General features: G+C 42.3%; 1 protein-coding gene across 2 annotated transcripts in view; it reads left to right on the top strand.

Annotated features, from left to right (window-relative positions):
- The window catches only part of ITGA9 (integrin subunit alpha 9), a 218,425-nt gene that overhangs the window by 29,542 nt on the left and 169,869 nt on the right, over nucleotides 1–19,014 (top strand). For both annotated transcript variants that reach the window (XM_030498820.1, XM_030498830.1), the window contains exons 8-14: nucleotides 1,001–1,069; nucleotides 4,671–4,808; nucleotides 6,950–7,055; nucleotides 8,505–8,599; nucleotides 11,549–11,639; nucleotides 12,478–12,523; nucleotides 15,407–15,561. In XM_030498820.1, the coding sequence (XP_030354680.1) occupies nucleotides 1,001–1,069; nucleotides 4,671–4,808; nucleotides 6,950–7,055; nucleotides 8,505–8,599; nucleotides 11,549–11,639; nucleotides 12,478–12,523; nucleotides 15,407–15,561 (700 nt within the window). The remainder of the gene's footprint in view (nucleotides 1–1,000; nucleotides 1,070–4,670; nucleotides 4,809–6,949; nucleotides 7,056–8,504; nucleotides 8,600–11,548; nucleotides 11,640–12,477; nucleotides 12,524–15,406; nucleotides 15,562–19,014) is intronic.

Raw genomic sequence — 19,014 nt, forward strand, 5'->3', positions numbered from 1 at the left:
GCTGGGTTTGGAGTTGTGACACCTGGCAACGTGCTCTTGCTGCTCTACATGCCACTGCAAAAACCCAGGGAGTCCTTTATATCTCGAGCAATTGTCTGCAGTAAATCTGTGTTGTGTTCTCGGCTGAAAACAGCTTTGAACTTGGTCTCGCCACCTATTAATAACTTGCCACATAATCAACTGTGTCAAGTGCTTGGCTCTGCCACGTGGCCTTGGAAGTAAGGATCCTCTGTCCTGCAAACTGTGTGAGCACCTGCTAGGAGGGAGGCTGTCAAATGCTGGAGGAATCTCAAAGGCTGACGGAGCCAGCCTTGCTGTCAAAGGGAGCCCCTTTCTACAAGCCATAAATTTTAGGCCATAAATTTTGGTACAAGATCTGTTATAGAGCTCATATCAATATTTTTATCCCTGGGAGTTCCTGATTAAACAGCTTCTTTTGTGGAAACGAGTAGTGAGTGAAATATGTTTTGAAGAGTTTCCTGATTTATGGATTGTTTCAAACAGAAACAGTGCAAATGCCTTGGGTGGTCCGATTGAGATTTCTACTCTGACCTTTTCTAAAGCATCGTGAAGTTTGCAGTGCAGCCCGTGCAGGCATGTGTCCTTGAGAAAGGAAGGCTGGACAAGGGAAGGGAAGCAGGTTTTGCCTTCTCAGCCTTTTGCCATTTCCAGGCAGCCTCCAGATGCCACTTTTTTGGGAGTTGGAAAGTTCCTTTACTACTTGTTTTTAAATATATAAATGTGCACCAAAAAAAGCAGGGGACAAGATATTATTCAAGCATGTTTTACAATAAGAGGCCTGTAATTCATAAGGAAAACGGGGAACTCTATGTTTTGTCTTTTGAAAGAAGACTGAGCAATAAAGTGGTCATGAAATTGGATCTTGGCAATAGCAATGGCGATGATCATGATTTAGGTATTATTTAGAAAGCAACAATGCTGCACCATTATGTGCTTCAGAGTTAGTATTGATTAACTTTTGTATTTTTTCACTTTTCAGGTTTATATTTTCAGAACAGACAGACTATCAGGCTCTCTGGTAAAGATTTTTCAGGCTTCAGGAAAAAAGGTGAGCTTTTATGTATGTCTGTTTTCTTTTAAGTGGTAGAGGAGGGGAAATAGTGGCAAACAGTGGCAGGGTTATCACTTGGCAGAGCATCATTATCAAATGACAGAGTATCATTTTCATTCCACTGCTTCAAGAGTTGTCAAGCAACTTCTGTTTCTTCTTATCATTCCAGAAGAGCTAAACCTACTGTGCAGACAAGCCGTATGCCCTTTCTCCTGTAGCAGTCATGTCTGCAATGTCTGCTCAATGCCCACATGGCTGAAATGAAAGGTCTTGCTGAAAATTGTACTAGTGGTTCTGTTTTGCCTTATGCAGCTGTAGCAGCGCCTTCTGAGATGCGGGACGTGGGGTGCCCGGTGAGCCTACACACAGAGATTTCCTCTTAGTAGATGTTACTGGGAGATGTGGGTAGCCTAGAGCTTAGCGTGATATCAAAGCCCCAATCTGTTTTCATATGTGACAGGGGAGGTTATGATGTTTTATGGAGGAGCAGCTTCACTGGCTCAAGAGATTGCGATTTCCCCCTTCCCACCATGAATCAGTTCTGCCTTTTGCTCTTGCTGAACTGAACTCCCCATGAATTTTAGTGAATGCTAGTGAGATCCAGCTCCCCTTCCGCAAGCAGTGTTGTGTCTGAGAGGGCTACAGCTTGTGTTCTTCATTGGGGGCTTGCTGGAGATGTGTTGCAGGGGAAATGAAGTGGACGGTACATCTACCTATAGGTAACAATAAAAAGCTGTCTTATTTGGGAATAACACAGTGAGGAGATGATACCCCTTACCCGGGGTTGCCTGTGTTCTCCTGGAAGGTGGGGAAATACAGAAGACAAAGGTTACTGGTGGCTTCTGACTGTGGGAAGACCTGCTACTCTCAGGCAGATCTAAAATGTTTAACTGTGATCAAGTTGGGAGTTGTTATTTTTTCCCAACAAAACACAGTTGCAGTGTTTAAAAACATGCCTGGAATAGGGGAAAACTTCAAGGCTGTGTAAGGGGATGGTGTGGCTTGTATTTTAGGGCCTCGCCAAAATTTGTCTTTCTCTGTGCTAGCAGAATTGAAGGCATCTTGAAAGGAAAAGACCTCCCAGTTCATCCAGGGCATCTCCTGTGTTTGATTGCTTCCTGTTAATTTCTTTCCCTGTTGACTTTTAAATGTCCCTAAGGATATGCTGCTGGAGAAGTATTCCTCAGCCTAATAAACAGAGCTATCAGGATTTTTCCAGGTGTCAGCCAAAATCTTTCCTTTTTCATTCAATTGTGTAATATGTAACTTAAATAATCAAGTATTTACATCCTTCAAATACTTCTAGGCTGTCATCTCCTCCTTCCCCATTAACATCTGTCTTCTACAAATCCTCTACAATCCAAATGAGAACTTTATTTGAAAGAGAAGGCTGTCCTGAATCACCTTTCCTTTGTTTTGTAATTGAAATATAACCAGACGTGCTCAGCAATGAAGCCCTGTCTGGAAATCAGCTCTCACAAAATGCTGCATCCTTCCCAGTGGTGTGAAAGTTCATTGTTCTGACATTCTTGTTCGACAGAAGTTTAAAGCAGGCCGGTTTCTTCCATCCCTTTTTTATTGCTGGAGGCTGAGCTAGGAAATCAAATACGGACAAGAAAAAAGAGAACACAGTGCCTTGTTATACATGTTAAGTGAACAAACATCAGGTTCTCACAGCACCGTGAACTCACCCACGCTGCAGACATACCATGTTGCAGTCAAGTAAATAATAGCCTTTCCCTGAAAACTGACTGAATACATAGTGAAATGCTTCTCATATCTTTCACTCCTTACCCATGAGAAATCTGTTGTAAAACCTTAGTGGATTAAAAAAATAAACAAATAAAAAATCCACAAGGGAACTTAAGCTACAGAATAACTGGCATCAACTGATGTTTGAGGTCTGACCTTAAACCCACAGAAACACAGAAATCTGAATTACAAACTGAAACTCTACCCTTAACTCACCCCACTATATATATTTAGCAGCTTTTAAACCTTATGGACTTCACAGAACAGAGTTGCTGTTGCCTATCTCCTGCATGCCCAGTAGCTCTTGCTGGTGCATCTAGATTTATCAGGTGTAGAAGGCAGTGGGTCAGAGATCCACAATGAGGAATGCAAAAGCATGCAAGATATGTGATTCATTCTTTTTAACCTAAATAATTGTTTCTCTAACCTCAATCTTTCCTACTATGTAAACAGCTCTCAATTTCAAGTAAGAAGTGGTATCTTTCCAATTTTCCTGTGGAAGCTGCTTTTAATTTTGAGACTGTGGTTTGTAGTTGGTCTCAAAGAGTGTGCCTTGTGGTACCTTAGGAGAAGTGGTTGAAATAAGGTTGGAATATCATTCTTGCTTTTGGTCTCCTTTTTGTGTTTAAATGTGTTTTGAAATTTGTAATCAGAGAATCCCAGACTGGTTTGGGCTGGAAGGAACCTTAAAGCTCATCCATTTCTAACCCCCTGCCATGGGCAGGGACACCTTCCACTAGAGCAGGTTGCTCCAAGCCCCTGTGTCCAACCTGGCCTTGAACACTGCCAGGGATGGGGCAGCCACAGCTTCTTTGGGCACCCTGTGCCAGCGCCTCAGCACCCTCACAGCGAAGAACTTCTTCCTAATGTCTAATCTAAATCTCCCCTCTGTCACCTTAAAGTTATTCCCTCACTGCATGCCCTTGTAAAAAGCCCCTCGCCAGATTTCTTGTAGACCCGTTTTAGTTGTTAGAAGACTGTTATAAGGTCCCCCCCGACCTATTAAGGTCCCCTGCGTTATAAGGTCTCGCCCTGTAGTGTGGGTGCTGTTTGGGAGATTGTTAGCATTTAATGTTAACACATATCAAAAATTAAGTAGTGAAATTAAAGTATTCCTTAAAGTTAAGCAATTAAGTTTTATCAAGCAATAATAACTGGAGATTGAAAGCGGCTTAGGGTTTTTGTGTATGAACTAAAAAGCTTTTATTGAAAGTCTTTCTGTGTCAACTCACTTGCCTGTACATGAGAGGAAAGGCTATGATCAAACCCCACAACCAGTACTGCTATCTGAAGGTGACTGATACAAACAGATAAGAGCAGGGGAAGCCAGACCACAATCAAGAGGTAATTTTAGATGCCCCTTTTCATGGATATCCTACCCCTAGCCAATTAATTTTTCTTTTTTGCTTTTCTTTGTTTCTTTAACACACCCCCAGAAGATCTGTGGTTCCCAATTTCAAGTCTCTTTAGGAAATCTGGCACTGGGCATGAATAATCACTTGCCAGGCCTTGGTTTGGGAAACTCATTTCACCCCTTCCTGGTTTTAAGCATTTGACAAGTGAAAGCTAGTCTAAGAAAGCTCTTTAAGTGTCTCACTTAAGCATGTCCCAGGGTATAAAGGTATAAACTTAATTCTTTTGTTAAAACATCCAAGCTGATGCATTGTTACGGTAAAGTGTTTAGTTCCTGCCAGAATTATCCCCTAAGCTTTCTCTGTAGGAGTGCTTGCGAGTGATAAAGCAGCAAGTCATCATTTGAAATTAAAACAAGAAAACACACCTAAATGATTTCCTCCTGTGTGTGGGCAGATACTGAATGCTTTGTTGTGACTCGGCTTGGTTACAGATGGGCTCTTACTTTGGCTCCTCCTTATGTGCAGTTGATCTGAACTCTGACGGGTTGTCAGACCTGCTGGTCGGAGCACCTATGTTTTCTGAGATCAGAGATGAAGGTCAAGTCACAGTCTATATCAACAGAGGAAACGTGAGTATGGACAGGAGATGGCTTGGTAAGGGGTGAGGGTGTGGGTGCGGGCAGGGTAACACTAACATCCTTCCAGCACTCTATGGAGAAACTTGATGTCTCAAGTAGTGGGGCTCTGGATCTCTGTAGCAGAGCATGAAGTCACGGAAAACTCATCTGGTATCATGGTTTCCCAGACACCAGCCTGCATTCGTCACGGAGCTGTGAATCTTTCGAGGAGGTCTGGGGAAGTTTCTGGTTTTATGTTGAAACTTGGTGGTATTTGTGGCTTTATATGAATCTGATGCCAAAATCAAGTAGGAGTCAGCAGCTTTGACTGAGTTCCCTTTGTGTTTTGGGTGGTCACTAAGACCTACAAATTAGAACACAGATGTCTGGGGACTTAGGAGACCTTGTGAAGAGAAACCAGAGGATGAATTCATGTTATCTTTACATTATGCCTCATATAGAGACATTAGGGGAAGTTCTTATCAGCTGGTACTGTTGGATTTTATATGACTGAACAGTAGTCTTGGAAAAGCCTGAACTTTCTTGCATCATCAAAACAAGATCATTCTTATGTTGTATTTATAGGAAAACAATGGTCATTTACATATTATTAAATACTTAATATTCAGGTCCCAAACCTGCTGTATCAAACCAGGAGTTGTTATGGAATAAAATGAAATCGGTTTGCTTCACCAGTATTATGTGAACTTTAATGTATGAAGTTTGTTTATGCTAGGATTACCATTCATCCCAAGTCCTATAGGCAACATTTGGGAGACTTCAGAATCACTTCTGGTGTAATTTTATTTTCTGTTATTACTCCTCTTTTAAATGAGCTTTACTTTTCCAGTGTGATCCCCAGGCTGTCCCAGCAGTGTTGCTGCTGGTTCTTCAGGATAGGGTGTAGAATGCCAAGCAGATAATAGCCATCATTTCCTGCTTGCAGTGAGAGTGTGCAGGAGTTCATTTTTTATCTTTTATAAACCAGTCAAGATGCTAGTAGGAGTTTCTTATACTCCTACAGCACAAATTACTTGCAGGAGCAATGGCTTTCAGGATGGTGGGTTTTATTTTGGGGTTTGGACATTTCAAACTCTATTTCATTCTGCAAGCACCATTGTTTAAGAGGTTGCTGCATCAGATCAGAGAAACTGCTTTATCATATAACCGTGCATAGTGGTGTTAGATTTAATATATTTGCCCTTTCCTGTGAGGACTGCAGAGAAATGAGTTGCACATACAGGCCTGTCTCCTCTCTGTTGTGTTTCAATTTCATTATGTGGAGTTTTCTTAAAGTCAGCAAGTCCCCGCAGCCAAGTAAAAGATTTTATTACATGTTCCAGAGGGCAGTTTACTCTCATTCACAAAGGAAGCAAAACCAAAACAAAACAACCCTGGAGGTGGGTACAGAGTTACATTGCGTAACTAAATTTTGTTTTCTTGTGGCAATGTTCCTTTCCCCTTGAGGGAAGACAGCAAGAAACTAAAGCCAATGTATCTGACCAGAAAGTGGGTGGGCAAGAAATACCAGATCCATATAAGGCTTCTCAGGGCATAGGAGTACAAAGCTTTACTTTGAACTTTCCTCTGTCCCTTAATTTCATTAAATCTCTTTCCTTATTCTTTATTTCAGAAGGCTTTTTGGGGACTTTGCTTTAATCCTTCTGTCCAATACTTAAAAAGTTTTCAAATCCATTTGCCCGAATGTTCTTTGCTTAGCGGAAAATTCTCCTTCACTCACTGGAGTTTAGTTTGACTGAGTCTGGACTGAGGATTTTGCTTCTTGGATATAGTCTGCCAGTAGTGCAAGCCCTGGGCTGTTAGGTTTTAGGCATCTGGAAACCTTCATGAGCTCACTAAGCCCTATGACTGCATTTCGTTACATCACTGAGTTTAGTTAATCTAGTGTTTTAGTTATATCACTCATGCACTCCTTTTCCTTCCCTCTCCCCCCCCCAAACAGAAAGACAGAAGGTTAAAAACCCAAATAAATTAGATTCCCAGCACCTGGGTGATCCGTGTGAACGAGGGCAAGAGTCAGGCTGCAGCTGTGCCCAGGTGCTTCCCACAGCATGGACGGCTCTCATGGGAAGGCTTGCCTCAACTAGGGCTCGCACCATTTCCGTGACCCTGTCTTATTTCCTGCTTGCTAGGGAGTGCTGGAAGAGCAGCTTGTCCTGGATGGTGACACCGCCTACAACGCGCACTTTGGGGAGAACATGGCTGCGCTTGGTGACATTGATGACGATGGATTCCCAGGTCGGTGTGATTTCTTCCTGAAATGCCAGCAGGACTGGTGGCACCGCTGGTCTCCTTGCATGGCTGAGTGCTGCGTGGCATCCATTGCTCCTTCAGAGCTCATGCTAAGGATAAATGTGCTTGCGCAGGATTTGTCTGCTAAAGCCTTTTGTAGCTGATTGTTCTTTATGTCGGATTAGTCCATGTCCATGCAGCTTGCGCCCCAGTCATATTAACGTTGCTTTGCTTTCCTTGCTGTTGCATTTTCTTCTTCCCTGGGTTGTTTATAAAAGGCTCTAAATACCACACCCCAAAAAACCCAGACTTCTTTCTTCTTTCTTCTTTCCCATTTTTTATGTCTTCACACCTTTCCAGTTTTGATGACATAATCGTGTTTCTTATCATGAAGTGTGGTTAAGCAGTAGCTTCTCACTCGTGATAACATGTACTCTATTAATTATTTCTTTCCTTTGCTTCATACTACCCCTGCTCCATTTGCAGGCTGCTCAGTGTGAGGCCCCATGCAGTGATAGCAATAGGTGAGAGCAAAGTGTTGATGTTGGCGCCTTTTCGTCCCTGAATTCTGGCAACACAGATTAAGGTTTGCCAAAAAAAGGCCGACTTGCTCAGTGTGTGCTTGGATTTGTTTCTTCCAGGCCACTCAGGGTGTGGTATCCCGCTAAGCCTGACCCAACCTCATTGCAGGTTGCCCTCAGGAATGGTGGGCATGCTCTTCCTCTGCACTTGGACATGCATTTGTATGTTCGTGCTGTTGCTTGTGAATCAGTTGTGATGATGGAGAGACTGTGGAGTGAATTGGATCAGTCCATGGGTATGAGGCCGTTAGGAAGAGTTTAATTTTAGCAGCTGCGTAGTCACTAAATCCAACTAGGTGAGGAGAATGGGAGGTGGGATCACTCTTTCTGCAGGAGTTTGCAGTTAAGTTGGATCAAATGTAATTTGAACGTGCATCCTCAGCAGCCTTTCTTTTTTCCTTCCTGCTTATCCATTTAATATACCCAGCCTCATTTTGGATTTGGATTTTCCAGCAAACTTAACGTAGTGTAGTGCTACAATAAAAGCTTTGCCAGTGCTGTCTTGGTTCGCAAAGCTGATGTTCCCCTGGCTTGGAGATTTTGATATGAAGGGATTCTAAAATAACCTTTTAAGCATGGTTTCTGGTTAATAAACACACGTTTTCACACACATAACAAGCACATGTTTCTGATTAGGCACTACATAGCCACGTGCGTGTAAGAATTCATATACAGTTGTGTGTTTTTTAAAGTTTATCTTAACACGAGCTCTTCATTAAATCAAACAAGTCCCTTCTAGCCAGGTTCACATGAGCTGCTGATCATCTTTGTCATGGGGAGGTATTTTCCTATGGATAGCTGGCTTCTAAAATTGGGAAAAGGTTTGATTAATGGAATGGATCGTGAAATGTTTATAATCTGTACTGTTTTGCAGATGTTGCCATTGGAGCGCCTAAGGAGGATAACTACATAGGAGCAGTGTACATTTACCATGGGGATGCCAATGGTATTGTACCTCAGTACTCTATGGTATGTGACGCTCTTGTTTGTGATATCTATCTGAAATCACTTTCCCAGGGCCTGCAGAAATAAACCATATTTAGGGGTCCCTTTATAGGTAGCCTCATCATAGCTTTACATCTTTTTCTCAGTCCTGGTTTGAAGATGTCTTCTGCCAAAGTTTGTCCATGCTGTAGGGTAAAATTATGTTAGGAGATATTTTTCACTATCTTTTGTTACAGTTATCAGCTGTAGCTTCCTTCTTGAAGCAAACAAAGTCTTAGGGTTTGAATGTCTGGTTTTAGAGATAGTACTAGTGCAGAGGAGAAATGAAAACCATGGAGAGCTTGAGCGTACAAACTCTGGAGAGGCCAGTGGGGAGTTGGGAGGTTGCACTTTCTTCCTGCGGAAGCAGGTGTGGTGAGAAGGAAGAGGTATTAAGTTTTCTTTGTGCCCTGCAGAAGCCTCTTTACCCATCTTGCTGGCCCTCTCCTTGTGATGTGACAATATATCACAAGCTTGTTCTTGGGTGCCATTCACCTGACCATTATTATCAAGTAAAATCTCAGCTAGGATACACTATATAGCATCTTGTGCAGAGATGACACAATACAATTTAGCTACTGCAGCCAAGCAGTAGAGAACATAAATTTATGCTCCTGCTGCCCAACATGTGTCCCCTAGTCTCTGTCTAGCACATTTCTTTTTTTTCAGAGAGCCTGAATCTTCCCTCCTTCTGTGTGTTTGAAGTTCTGGTTGTTTTGTTTTGTTGCTGGGTGGGATCCTTCACAATAAATCAGTTCAAGCAGAATTAAGAAGTTTAGTGGTTATATTGGAGAGTCTTCTAACAGACCATAGGGGTTTAGTCCTTCTTCCTTTTACCATGTATATGCCATGTGCTGCTTTCTTTAAAAAAGAAGGGAAGTTAAATGACTCTTTATGGATACTTCTAAAATGCCTAATGTGTGGCATGTGGAGGATTCTGCCTGTTACTTGCAGAGAGCCCCTGGTTGGGAGGTTCTTCTCTGGCTGTTGAAAAATCTGGAGCTTTCCGGCTCTCCTGAAAAGGATCAGATTTTGATTTTTTTTTTTTTAATACGTATTTTTTTTTGCTCATTCATGGGAAAATGTTACATGTTTTCATGAGGCCAGATCAGCAGGGTGGGAAGCAAAACATCCTGCTTGTGATCTCTCCTTCCCCACTGGAGCAAGGCCAGCAGACATGGCTCTGTGTGCCTCTCCACTTGGTCAGTGGGATAAAGCCCAGCTCAAGAGGGTGGACACTAACTCTTGATAGTATTCCTATCACTGTCCTGTGCCATAGGGCAGTCAAGGGAGCACCACTTATGGGCAGGGTCTCTGTGCTGTTTCCCAGTGTCTGCTGCAGGGCACCTCACACACCACTGATTCATCTCCCACATGCAACCAAAAGAGCTGTGTAACAGCTTCAGCTCTTTGCCTGCCTGCCCTGGATTTGAACCCAAAGAAAGACTTTTTGTATCTTGATACTATACCCCTGAGCCATCTTAATGCCCTGGATTTCCCTTTTTAAATAAGCTGAGAAAGGTGGACGAGGGCCTGCGGGGTCTATCTTTTCATCATTTTCAATTTGTTAGCTTTTTCCCGTTACTTTTCTTCATTAAGTTGCTCATTCAGTGTTGTTCTCTCACGTCCCTTCAGCAACTTTAGTGGTGGCTATGAGCAGAAGCAGCTTAATTGGCTTTGTGTCCTGCTGTTTTTCATTCATGGCACTTTAAAGCAGAGCAGCATTATACCTCTGCCTTCTAGGTCGTAATAGCCTGCAGATGTCCACTGGGATGTTTGCAGGCGGGATTTACCACCCTAACTAGGACCCCCTGAAGATGTGATGCAAGTATAATGGAAAGGAGGAAGTTACTTCCAGTTGTCTTAATCTTATCTGCCCATGAGTAGGAAAAGGAGATCTTAAATGGTGGGGCACTGGTTTCCCTTTAAACTGGCTGTCAGGACTGCAGGATATCTTCTTCCCCTAAACTTGTCTTTTTTCCATGAATTTCCTGTCTGACCTTTTGTCCAGTATTATGCCCTTTTATGGGAGGGCCAGGAAAAGCTGGTCGCATGTCACAAGCTGTGAAGCACCACCAACAGCCTCAGAATTACTTCATGGGCTAGGTTTCCTCTGTCTGTAACTTCTGTAGTCAGATGTTGATTCAAGTTCAGGTCTTGCATTGGTGGCCCGGCATAATGAATGAGAGCTGGGAGGCGTCTGATTGCCTTCTTAGAAAACGAGATTTTGATATATTAATTTGCTTCAGACAAAGACATTTAGAATTCAAAACATTTAGAGAAAGTTTTTGTGTCAGTAATTTAAATAATAAAGAAGCTACGTTCGAAGTTAATTAAGCTTTGTGTTAGAAAGGCAGAAATGAGATACAGCTTCCAAACTGACACAAAATATTGCATAATTGCGGATGGAAACCAGAATTTCCAAGTGGGATGAAAATTAATCATTTTGACTTCGAGTATGCTAGCAAACTTTGTGAAAAGGAATGATTGTGCAGGATTTTCTGTTTCAATTAATCATTAAATTTGTTAAGGTGTCTCTTAAAATCTGTACTTAGAGAAATTAAGGAAATTAGGGGGAAAAAAAGAAAGTTAAATTCCATCTTCCCTCCCCCCCCCCCCCCAAAGAAATTTGTTTGATGTGGTTTTTATTTCGCTTGGGTTGTAACGCAGGTGTGTTTTTTAATCCAAGTCAACACTGGCCTCCTCCTAGCCCAGAGCAGAAGGGCTTCCTGCAGTCGACAGCCTTCCTGCTCATGGCTGTGTGGGTGAAGTGTGAGCGTGCAGATGTGCAGCACTTCCAGCACACAGGAGAGGCTTCCAGTGACCATGAAAATCAGGCTTGAGGGTGTTTTTTTAGGGTTTGGATTTATTTATTTATTTTTAGAGGATTCTTTGTGTTACTGACTGATTCCACTCGTGTGTTTTCTGCTGCAGAAGCTGTCCGGGCAAACAATAAACCCAATGCTGCGGATGTTCGGCCAGTCCATATCAGGGGGAGTCGATATGGATAGCAATGGTTATCCAGGTATGTTTGCTACTGGGGAAATGCAGCAACGGGCTGAGCAAACAGTGGAGCTGGTCGTTTCCAGATTGCTGGTTCCTGCCTTTGCAGGAGGCTGATGAAGCTGAGCTTTTTCTTCCCTTTCCCCTCTGTTATTCGAAGCTCCTGACAAGAATTGGAGCCGATCACTGAATTCATGTATTTGGGCAGTCATGATGAATGACTGAGATGTTAAAGCAGAGGATTCTTGTGAATCTGATCTCACTGGTGATTGTCTTGCATGAGCTGCATTCCCAATTTGTCGCTGTTGTGACATGTTGAACCAAATCTGGACATTAAGAAAAGGCTTTTCATTAAGAGGGTGGTTAGTCACTGAAACAGGCACCGCAGGGATGTGGTCACAGCGCTAAGCCTGTCATGAGGCACTTTTAATCATATGTTTAGGTTAGTTTTAGGTAGACCTATGAGGATCAGGGAGCTGGACTCAATGACCCTTAATAGATCCCTTCCAGCTTGAGATATTCTATGATTCTATTCTATGATTTCAGTATCTCTCTAAGGTTGTACGTTTCTTGAAAGCTGCTCAGTCATGATGACAATCTTAAAACAAAAACAAACAGAAAGAAATTGATAATAATAGTAATAATAAAAATCAAGCAACGAAATAGAAGTAACATCACAGACCTAATTCTCCAGTTATAATGCTTTGACATAATGATGTTTGAAGGGACCAACTGGCTGACTTGAGTCAGGAAAATGCTTTTTTTTTTAGATATATATACTCTGTAATTTAGCAACTGATTTGAGAGAACTGAATCCTATGCCTCCTTTGTAACTGTTCTCAATGTTACAAAAATTTCAGATATGACTGTTGGAGCCTTCTTGTCAGACAATGTGGTACTTCTGAGGTGAGATGAATGTCTTTTTCATCTGCTGTTGTCTTCTTTTTGTCTGTTTTCTGCTTATATCTTACGTGGTCTAAGTCCTCCACCACTAATTTTCTGCCTGGTTTACTGTGTTCAGAAGAAGGAAGCTGAATTACTTTTTAAGCAGAACCTTAGACATGGATAACATCAAAGAATTTATACAGCTCAGTCAGAGATGGTAATACGTAGGACACCCAGGGCTATGAAGAAAACAAAAGGTTAGAGCTGGAAGAAGATGTGTTGCATCTTAGTGCCTCTTTAGAAAGGTTGCTCTGAATTTGAGAGAAGGCTTTTTTATTGTTCTTACATTTACATAAAGTAAATAAATTATGATTTAAGGGAACACAGTTGAGCAACAAGCCAGCTGTGTATGATGCCAGGATGTAATTTTGCAAGTTATAATGGGACTCAGAATGAAATAGGAGTCTTCAGGGAAATGAAATACAAAGTCATTTTCAATGCATGCAGGATTTTGGCTGCTGTTTCAAGTGTATGAGTTAAGTGCAATTGCTTGTTCCTTCTGATGGAGAGAGGTGTGGCAGCTTGGTTCACCAAGTTATGCAGGGGGAGAGTTAAAGTAGGAGTGGGCTTGAGATGCACAAACCTGGGGAAGAGAATGAGAAGTTTGAATTTTGCCAGTAGCTCCATTGTTACACTTGTTAATATTTAATAGCAAAATCCTGTCAATACTTAGATGTCATTAGACGTAGAAGTCACTAGGGACTCCTGGATCTTAATGGAAGATACAGGGATGTGAGGAGGCTGGCAAGACAAAAGCTGGAGCTGCGGAATGGCCGTGCCAGCCTGCTTCATGTTCAAGGCAGGAAAAACTTGACTCTGTTTCCATTGGAATTAGTTAAACAAAACAAAAGAAAAAAGGAGAGAGGGGAAGAAATGATCTTGATGGTCAAGTCTTCTGAAGAGTTTTCTGCTACTTCATCATGCACACGTGCCTTCCTCAGATGGGATCTTGCAGCCCCACATCTCTGAAACCGCTAGCAAGAAAACCGTGTTCTTCTCCTACCTTCTTACTTGCAGGAGGGGAAGGCAACCTGAAAGGCTTGCTGTGATGTTTAAAACAACATACATTGCAACAGCATGGTCACCTCTGTCCATGCGTTCATACTTCTGCATTTCAGAGGAAATCAATGCATTACCAACGGACTGTTGGCAGCCTGATTAATCGCTGCTACTGCTAATTTACAGCGTGTCCCTCTTTCTGTTTGGATTCAGAGTAGGTTAAAGAAGTCAGCTTTTTCTCTTTTTCCCTCCTCATCCTTCTAGAAGCCTTCGTGAAGTCCTTTTGCCAAAACCAGCAAAAGTTTTGCCAAGTGATATTAAAGGCTTTGGTGGAAGCCGCAGTGACTTGGGGCAGATCGTTGTCGTAGTGCTCGCGTGTTTGTATGGCCGTTTCACAGATGCACTGCTTTTTTTTCCCCAGTGAATAACCAAGGCAGCTAGCGTTAAGGAAAAATCACACAGTGCATCATGGCTGGAGGAGTATTTTTTTCCTAGGAGAAATGTTTTTCTAGATCAGTTAATAGCATTTACTCTTTGTCTCCCCAAGCATTTGGAAAGAGGTATTTTATTCCAAAGGTGTGAAATGATCCTAGGAAACTCACTCTTCCCTCCTCCCCATTACTGTATATATTTCTAGGGTTAGCATTTATCTTCATCCTCCATCTCAAAACGCGAACTTACACTGTTATTTCAGGCTGTGGTAAAAGAGTCTGAGCAGCCGTCTCACAGAGATTGATGTAAATCTTGTTCCAGTCAATATGAATTAGGTGTAACCACAATCCCTGCTCTCTTCTCCCTCCCCTCCCCTGCCTCTAAATTAAGTGGCTTATGGAGTGAGAGTCCAGAAGTGGTTTACTTATGTGGTCTGGCCTCGCATGGCTGCTGGGGCTACTTTAGAAGTGACTCTACTGGTTGCTGCACTTTCTTTTTTCACTAGTGGAGTTAGTTTTGGAAGAACATGTTCATGTTGAACATGTACAGAATTAAAACCATGAAGAAAAACACTCTGAATTTTTGGGCTGAAGTTCTGCTCTGGGGATGCTCAGACAAGCCTGGGTTTCTGGGCTGCTTTTCCCAACCAATCTGGCAGGGCTACTGTGTTGTGTGAGAGAGGAGACCCACCTAGGCTCTAATGGCACTCGGCTTGCTCTGCAAGGTCATCTTCAGCTGGAAATAGTCACAGCAATAACCTGGTGCCAGAGTTGCAAGGGCAGAAAGCTTTCATTCACAGTGCACTGGGTAGCTCCTGAAATAGAGGTCAGAGACTTCAAGAGAGGATTCAGTCCTTACCACTCACTGGGAGAGAATAAGCCAAATGTTCCCTCCTCCAGAAAACATGAATATGGTGTCTCTTGTCCCCCTTACACTGTCAAAAAAATTATGTATGAATTATGTATCTCCTATCCTTGTGCTCCCTCTTAGACTTTCAGGTAACAAATTTAACTGTAGACCATTCTCTGGAAACCTAAAGTCTCTATCTACCTGTTCCTGACCATCCAAGCTGCTTAGCAAGCAGTCTCACTTGCATGATCTTGTCCTTGGTTGCTGTTGTGTTGCTAATTTTGTTATTTGTGATGACTACTATTATACATTATCAGTTTACCCAGCTGCCTGCCTGCAGTCTGTATCTGAGTACTGCACCTCAAGCTGATGTTACAGTTTTCATTCAGACGCTAGTAGTCTTTGACAGCTAGGACAAGTGCTAATTTATGTTACAGTTCAAATACCCTCTCTGTTCTTCATGTCTGCTCAAATTGTGCAGTTTATCAAATTGATGGTATTTTCCTTTGGCTGAGAACTTCCATCTGAATGATTGTTCAATTGCACTTCTCTGTTGATCTCCAGATCCAGGCCTGTCATTACCATGGATATCTCCATTTTCCTGCCTGCGTCCATCAATATCACAGCTCCTCAGTGCCATGATGGCTTGCAGCCAGTGAACTGCCTCAATGTCACGGCATGCTTCCGCTTCAGTGGCAAGCGTGTTCCTGGAGAAATAGGTAAGGTTTCTGTGCCAGCGCTGGGCAGGGGCATGCTAGGAGGTTGACCTGACTCCCTTTGGAGTCAGTAACAGAGCTTTGATGTGAAATAAGTTGTTTTGGGGTGAGCTGGACTATACAATTCCAGAAAGTTAGACGCTCCCTGTTTTGGGCATGTTTTTACCCTCTGATGAGGCTGACTTAATAGTGGGGCAGTTTCTTCCTCAGTGAGAGGAAGGAAGTGTGGCCTTGGGCTTACTGCAAGGACAAAAACGCAGAAGCAATAGATGCTTTTTAAGTTCATATTCCCTGTTTACCTCTTGATAACACATTTCCTGTATCCTCTATCCTCTATCAGCGTTATCAGAAAGCAGGTGTGATTTGGTCTGGATCAGTAGTTTTTGAAAGTCCACAACAAGGTCTCAAACAGAGCACTATAAATCTGAATTCCTACCAGGCATGAGCAAATCCTTTTATGTGCATCAGTTTACCTGTCTGTAAAATTATTATGAATAACCCAGTATTTTACTGATGGCAAGAATATCTTCCAGGTTGGTTAGTCTCTGTAAAACACATGGAGTTTCTTAGGTGAATGAAACTGTGTAAGGTGTGTAATTATGCAAGCCTTTATCTTGGCTGCATTAAAATATTAATATTAAAATTAAAATATTATGTGTTTTACATTCCGGTGTTTACAAGTCTTAGATATTGTGTGAAGTGGTATGGGATAGATAGAGTGTTTCTAAATATTGTAAGGTCTGGGTTTATTTAGTTCAGCCACGATGTTTTACCTTTGCCATGCCTTAGGAATGGCATCCTCTTATAGTTGTGTCCTCTTATAGACCATGCTCTTATAGTTGCACTGGCAATTCGCGGCTTAGTCTTCTATCTATCTACTAACACTGATATTAATAGAAAAACTACCCTCGAACACAGTTGATGCACTGGAAGTTGAACTAATCTGAACAATCCTTCCAGCCATTGTCCTCATTCTACTTGCCCTGCCATCCCTACAAATCCTATACATAATAGATGAAATTGATAAGCCTGACTTAACCCTAAAAACCATCGGATCCCCAGCATTTCTGAACTGCTGATCCAGAAAAGTGAGAGTGTCATGTATGAATCTCAGTATGCAGAGCCTGCTGCTGTATTTGGATTTTAAATGAGTTGGAGAAGAAAAAGACTTCTTGCTACTTCTCCTGCCATTCGCATAAAGTGAGAACTACAAGCTGCTTCTGAAGTTGCTCTCTGCAACTTGTCACTTTGTCACCTGAACACCTCAAAAAAGTGGAGTTACTAAATGTAAGATTCTTCTGGGTTCTAACGTATTGGTGCATCTGAGACTTCAGTTTCTATTTTTGCATGTTTTCCCTCCCTGTAAATGATGACTCTCAGCAGAAAATACATGCTTTGATAAAGTGTTTTTTGTACTGCCTGTTACTCTGCCAGTTAAGAAAACACTTATCTCCAAGTGCTCCTTGGGTGCTAATTCCTTCCTGAAAATCACTGAATTGATTTTCTGGATATCTAGGTTTTCTTATGTTCCTGGGGGTACCGTTCAAAATGTTTCCTTTGCTTTAATTTCGTATCTCTGGACCTGTGGCTAAGAAGTGAGCTGCCTTTTTTCCCAATCTAAATATCTGCTCCCCTTGTTTGCGTAAGACCTATCTTCCTCTTCATCATGTCTTGTAAGAGAGAGTTGAATTCCCCTGTGCTGTCATACGAAGTGTACTCCTGATGATTTGTTGTGGTGAAATGCACATGTGCATCTTCTTCAGCAAGTAACATCCATCTCATTGTAAGGAATTTTTTTACCATGAAGTAGATGATTATAAAACTTCCAACCATTGTCCTTTAATACAATGCTTCTAGCAAAGTGATTTATCTTGAAAACTTTGCAGCCAGAATTATCTGACTGTATAAAACCACTTGGGGATATGATTTGGATAAAATATCTCAAGCAAGCTTTCATTTTGCAATCCAGTGGTCAGGCCATTTTAATTATGTTGCATTGAAGAGTATCAATTAACAAAGGGTGGAACAATTCATGGAAATATTGCAACGGTTCCTCTCCTGTGGGGTTAAATGTGGGGAAAAAATAGAATTTCCCTATGAACAAATTGTTGTCCAGTTTGGACTGTGGAAGACATATGGAACTGTTAAAATACTATGTCGAAGTGTTGGGATTGTCTCATCTTTGGATGTCTGGGGTCAGGCTGTTAAGTTAGAAGATGACAACACAGTTCCCATCGGGAATGCCACTCCCTTAAGGCTTGTCACTGTAGATGCTCAAGGCAGCTGCTTACTGGTGAAAAGCTGGGAATTGCTCTTGCTTCTGGGCAGCTGAAGGTGATCACATACTACACTACATTTAGAAAGCCAAGCTGAACAAGCAGGCAGCATTCCTCTGGGCAGATATGTGTCTCCAGTGCTCATTTGCACGTGTGGTTATTTTGTTAACCAGCACATGAAGGAAAGTTGTCTTCATCTAGCATTGCCTCACACTTGCATAGAAACCTTTCCTATGCAATGTAGTTGCAATACTGGGTCGTTCAGTGTATGGAGTAGCTATCTGAGGGTGTGTATTTATTGATACTGCTTGATAGTGCCAATGACAGTTTAATTCCCATCCATTTTCTGCATACTGTTTGCAGAATACGGTCTTCAGAAGTATGGATTTATGCTGGAATGTTTTTGTCTGAACAAAGAGCCATGCCCAAGTGAAGCATGTGCTGTGCGCTGCATGCCAGGCGTTGTCTGACCTGTCACTCTGCCTTGGCGCTTGCTGGGAGAGCTGAGCCTCTCATCATACTCCCACCAACACGACAGCTTCTGGTACATCTGGATGTGTGAGAAACATGGCATTTTAAGCTTTTGCTGTTTCACCTAGGAATCTCAGTGAGGCTGTTTTCCCTCACTTGAAGGGTCTTTGCCTTGTCTCCCCTGGGGTCTCTGTACATGCAGGAAAGGCATGAGATGAGAGAAAGGCACTTCCTAGCCTGGATGTGCACGCTTCAGCCTGTTCAGATGGTGTGCTTCTGGGTGACGAGGACAAGAAGACAGAGGCTGCTGACATCTCTACATCAAGTGCTGCTTCTGTGTTCATCCTTGCAGGAGAATGGAAGTAAACTTGTGCCCACAGTCTGGATAATTTCCTCTACAATAATAACAACAGTGATGATAATGCCAGTGTGAGAATTAGGTGAATTTTAGTGGCTATGAAAATGAAGGGGGTTGGACATTTGGCTAGAGTTAGGCAGATGTGTTAAAACGGCTTCAAAGTTTCTCCTGTATGCTTCAGTTCAGATGTGCATTGCTTGTGTGTTGATCCATTTCTGGGGTAGTTCTTATGTCCCAGATACTGTTGCCTGAAAAACTGGTGTGAGATGATAGGTTGGTTGATATTTGCACTCTGTTTGAATATGTTCCTAGCAGCTCTGCAGAGGACTTGAGGATGTTGGTGGATGGGAA

The sequence above is a fragment of the Strigops habroptila genome, chromosome 1, assembly GCF_004027225.2.
Source record: "Strigops habroptila isolate Jane chromosome 1, bStrHab1.2.pri, whole genome shotgun sequence".
In the NCBI taxonomy this organism is placed as follows: domain Eukaryota; kingdom Metazoa; phylum Chordata; class Aves; order Psittaciformes; family Psittacidae; genus Strigops; species Strigops habroptila.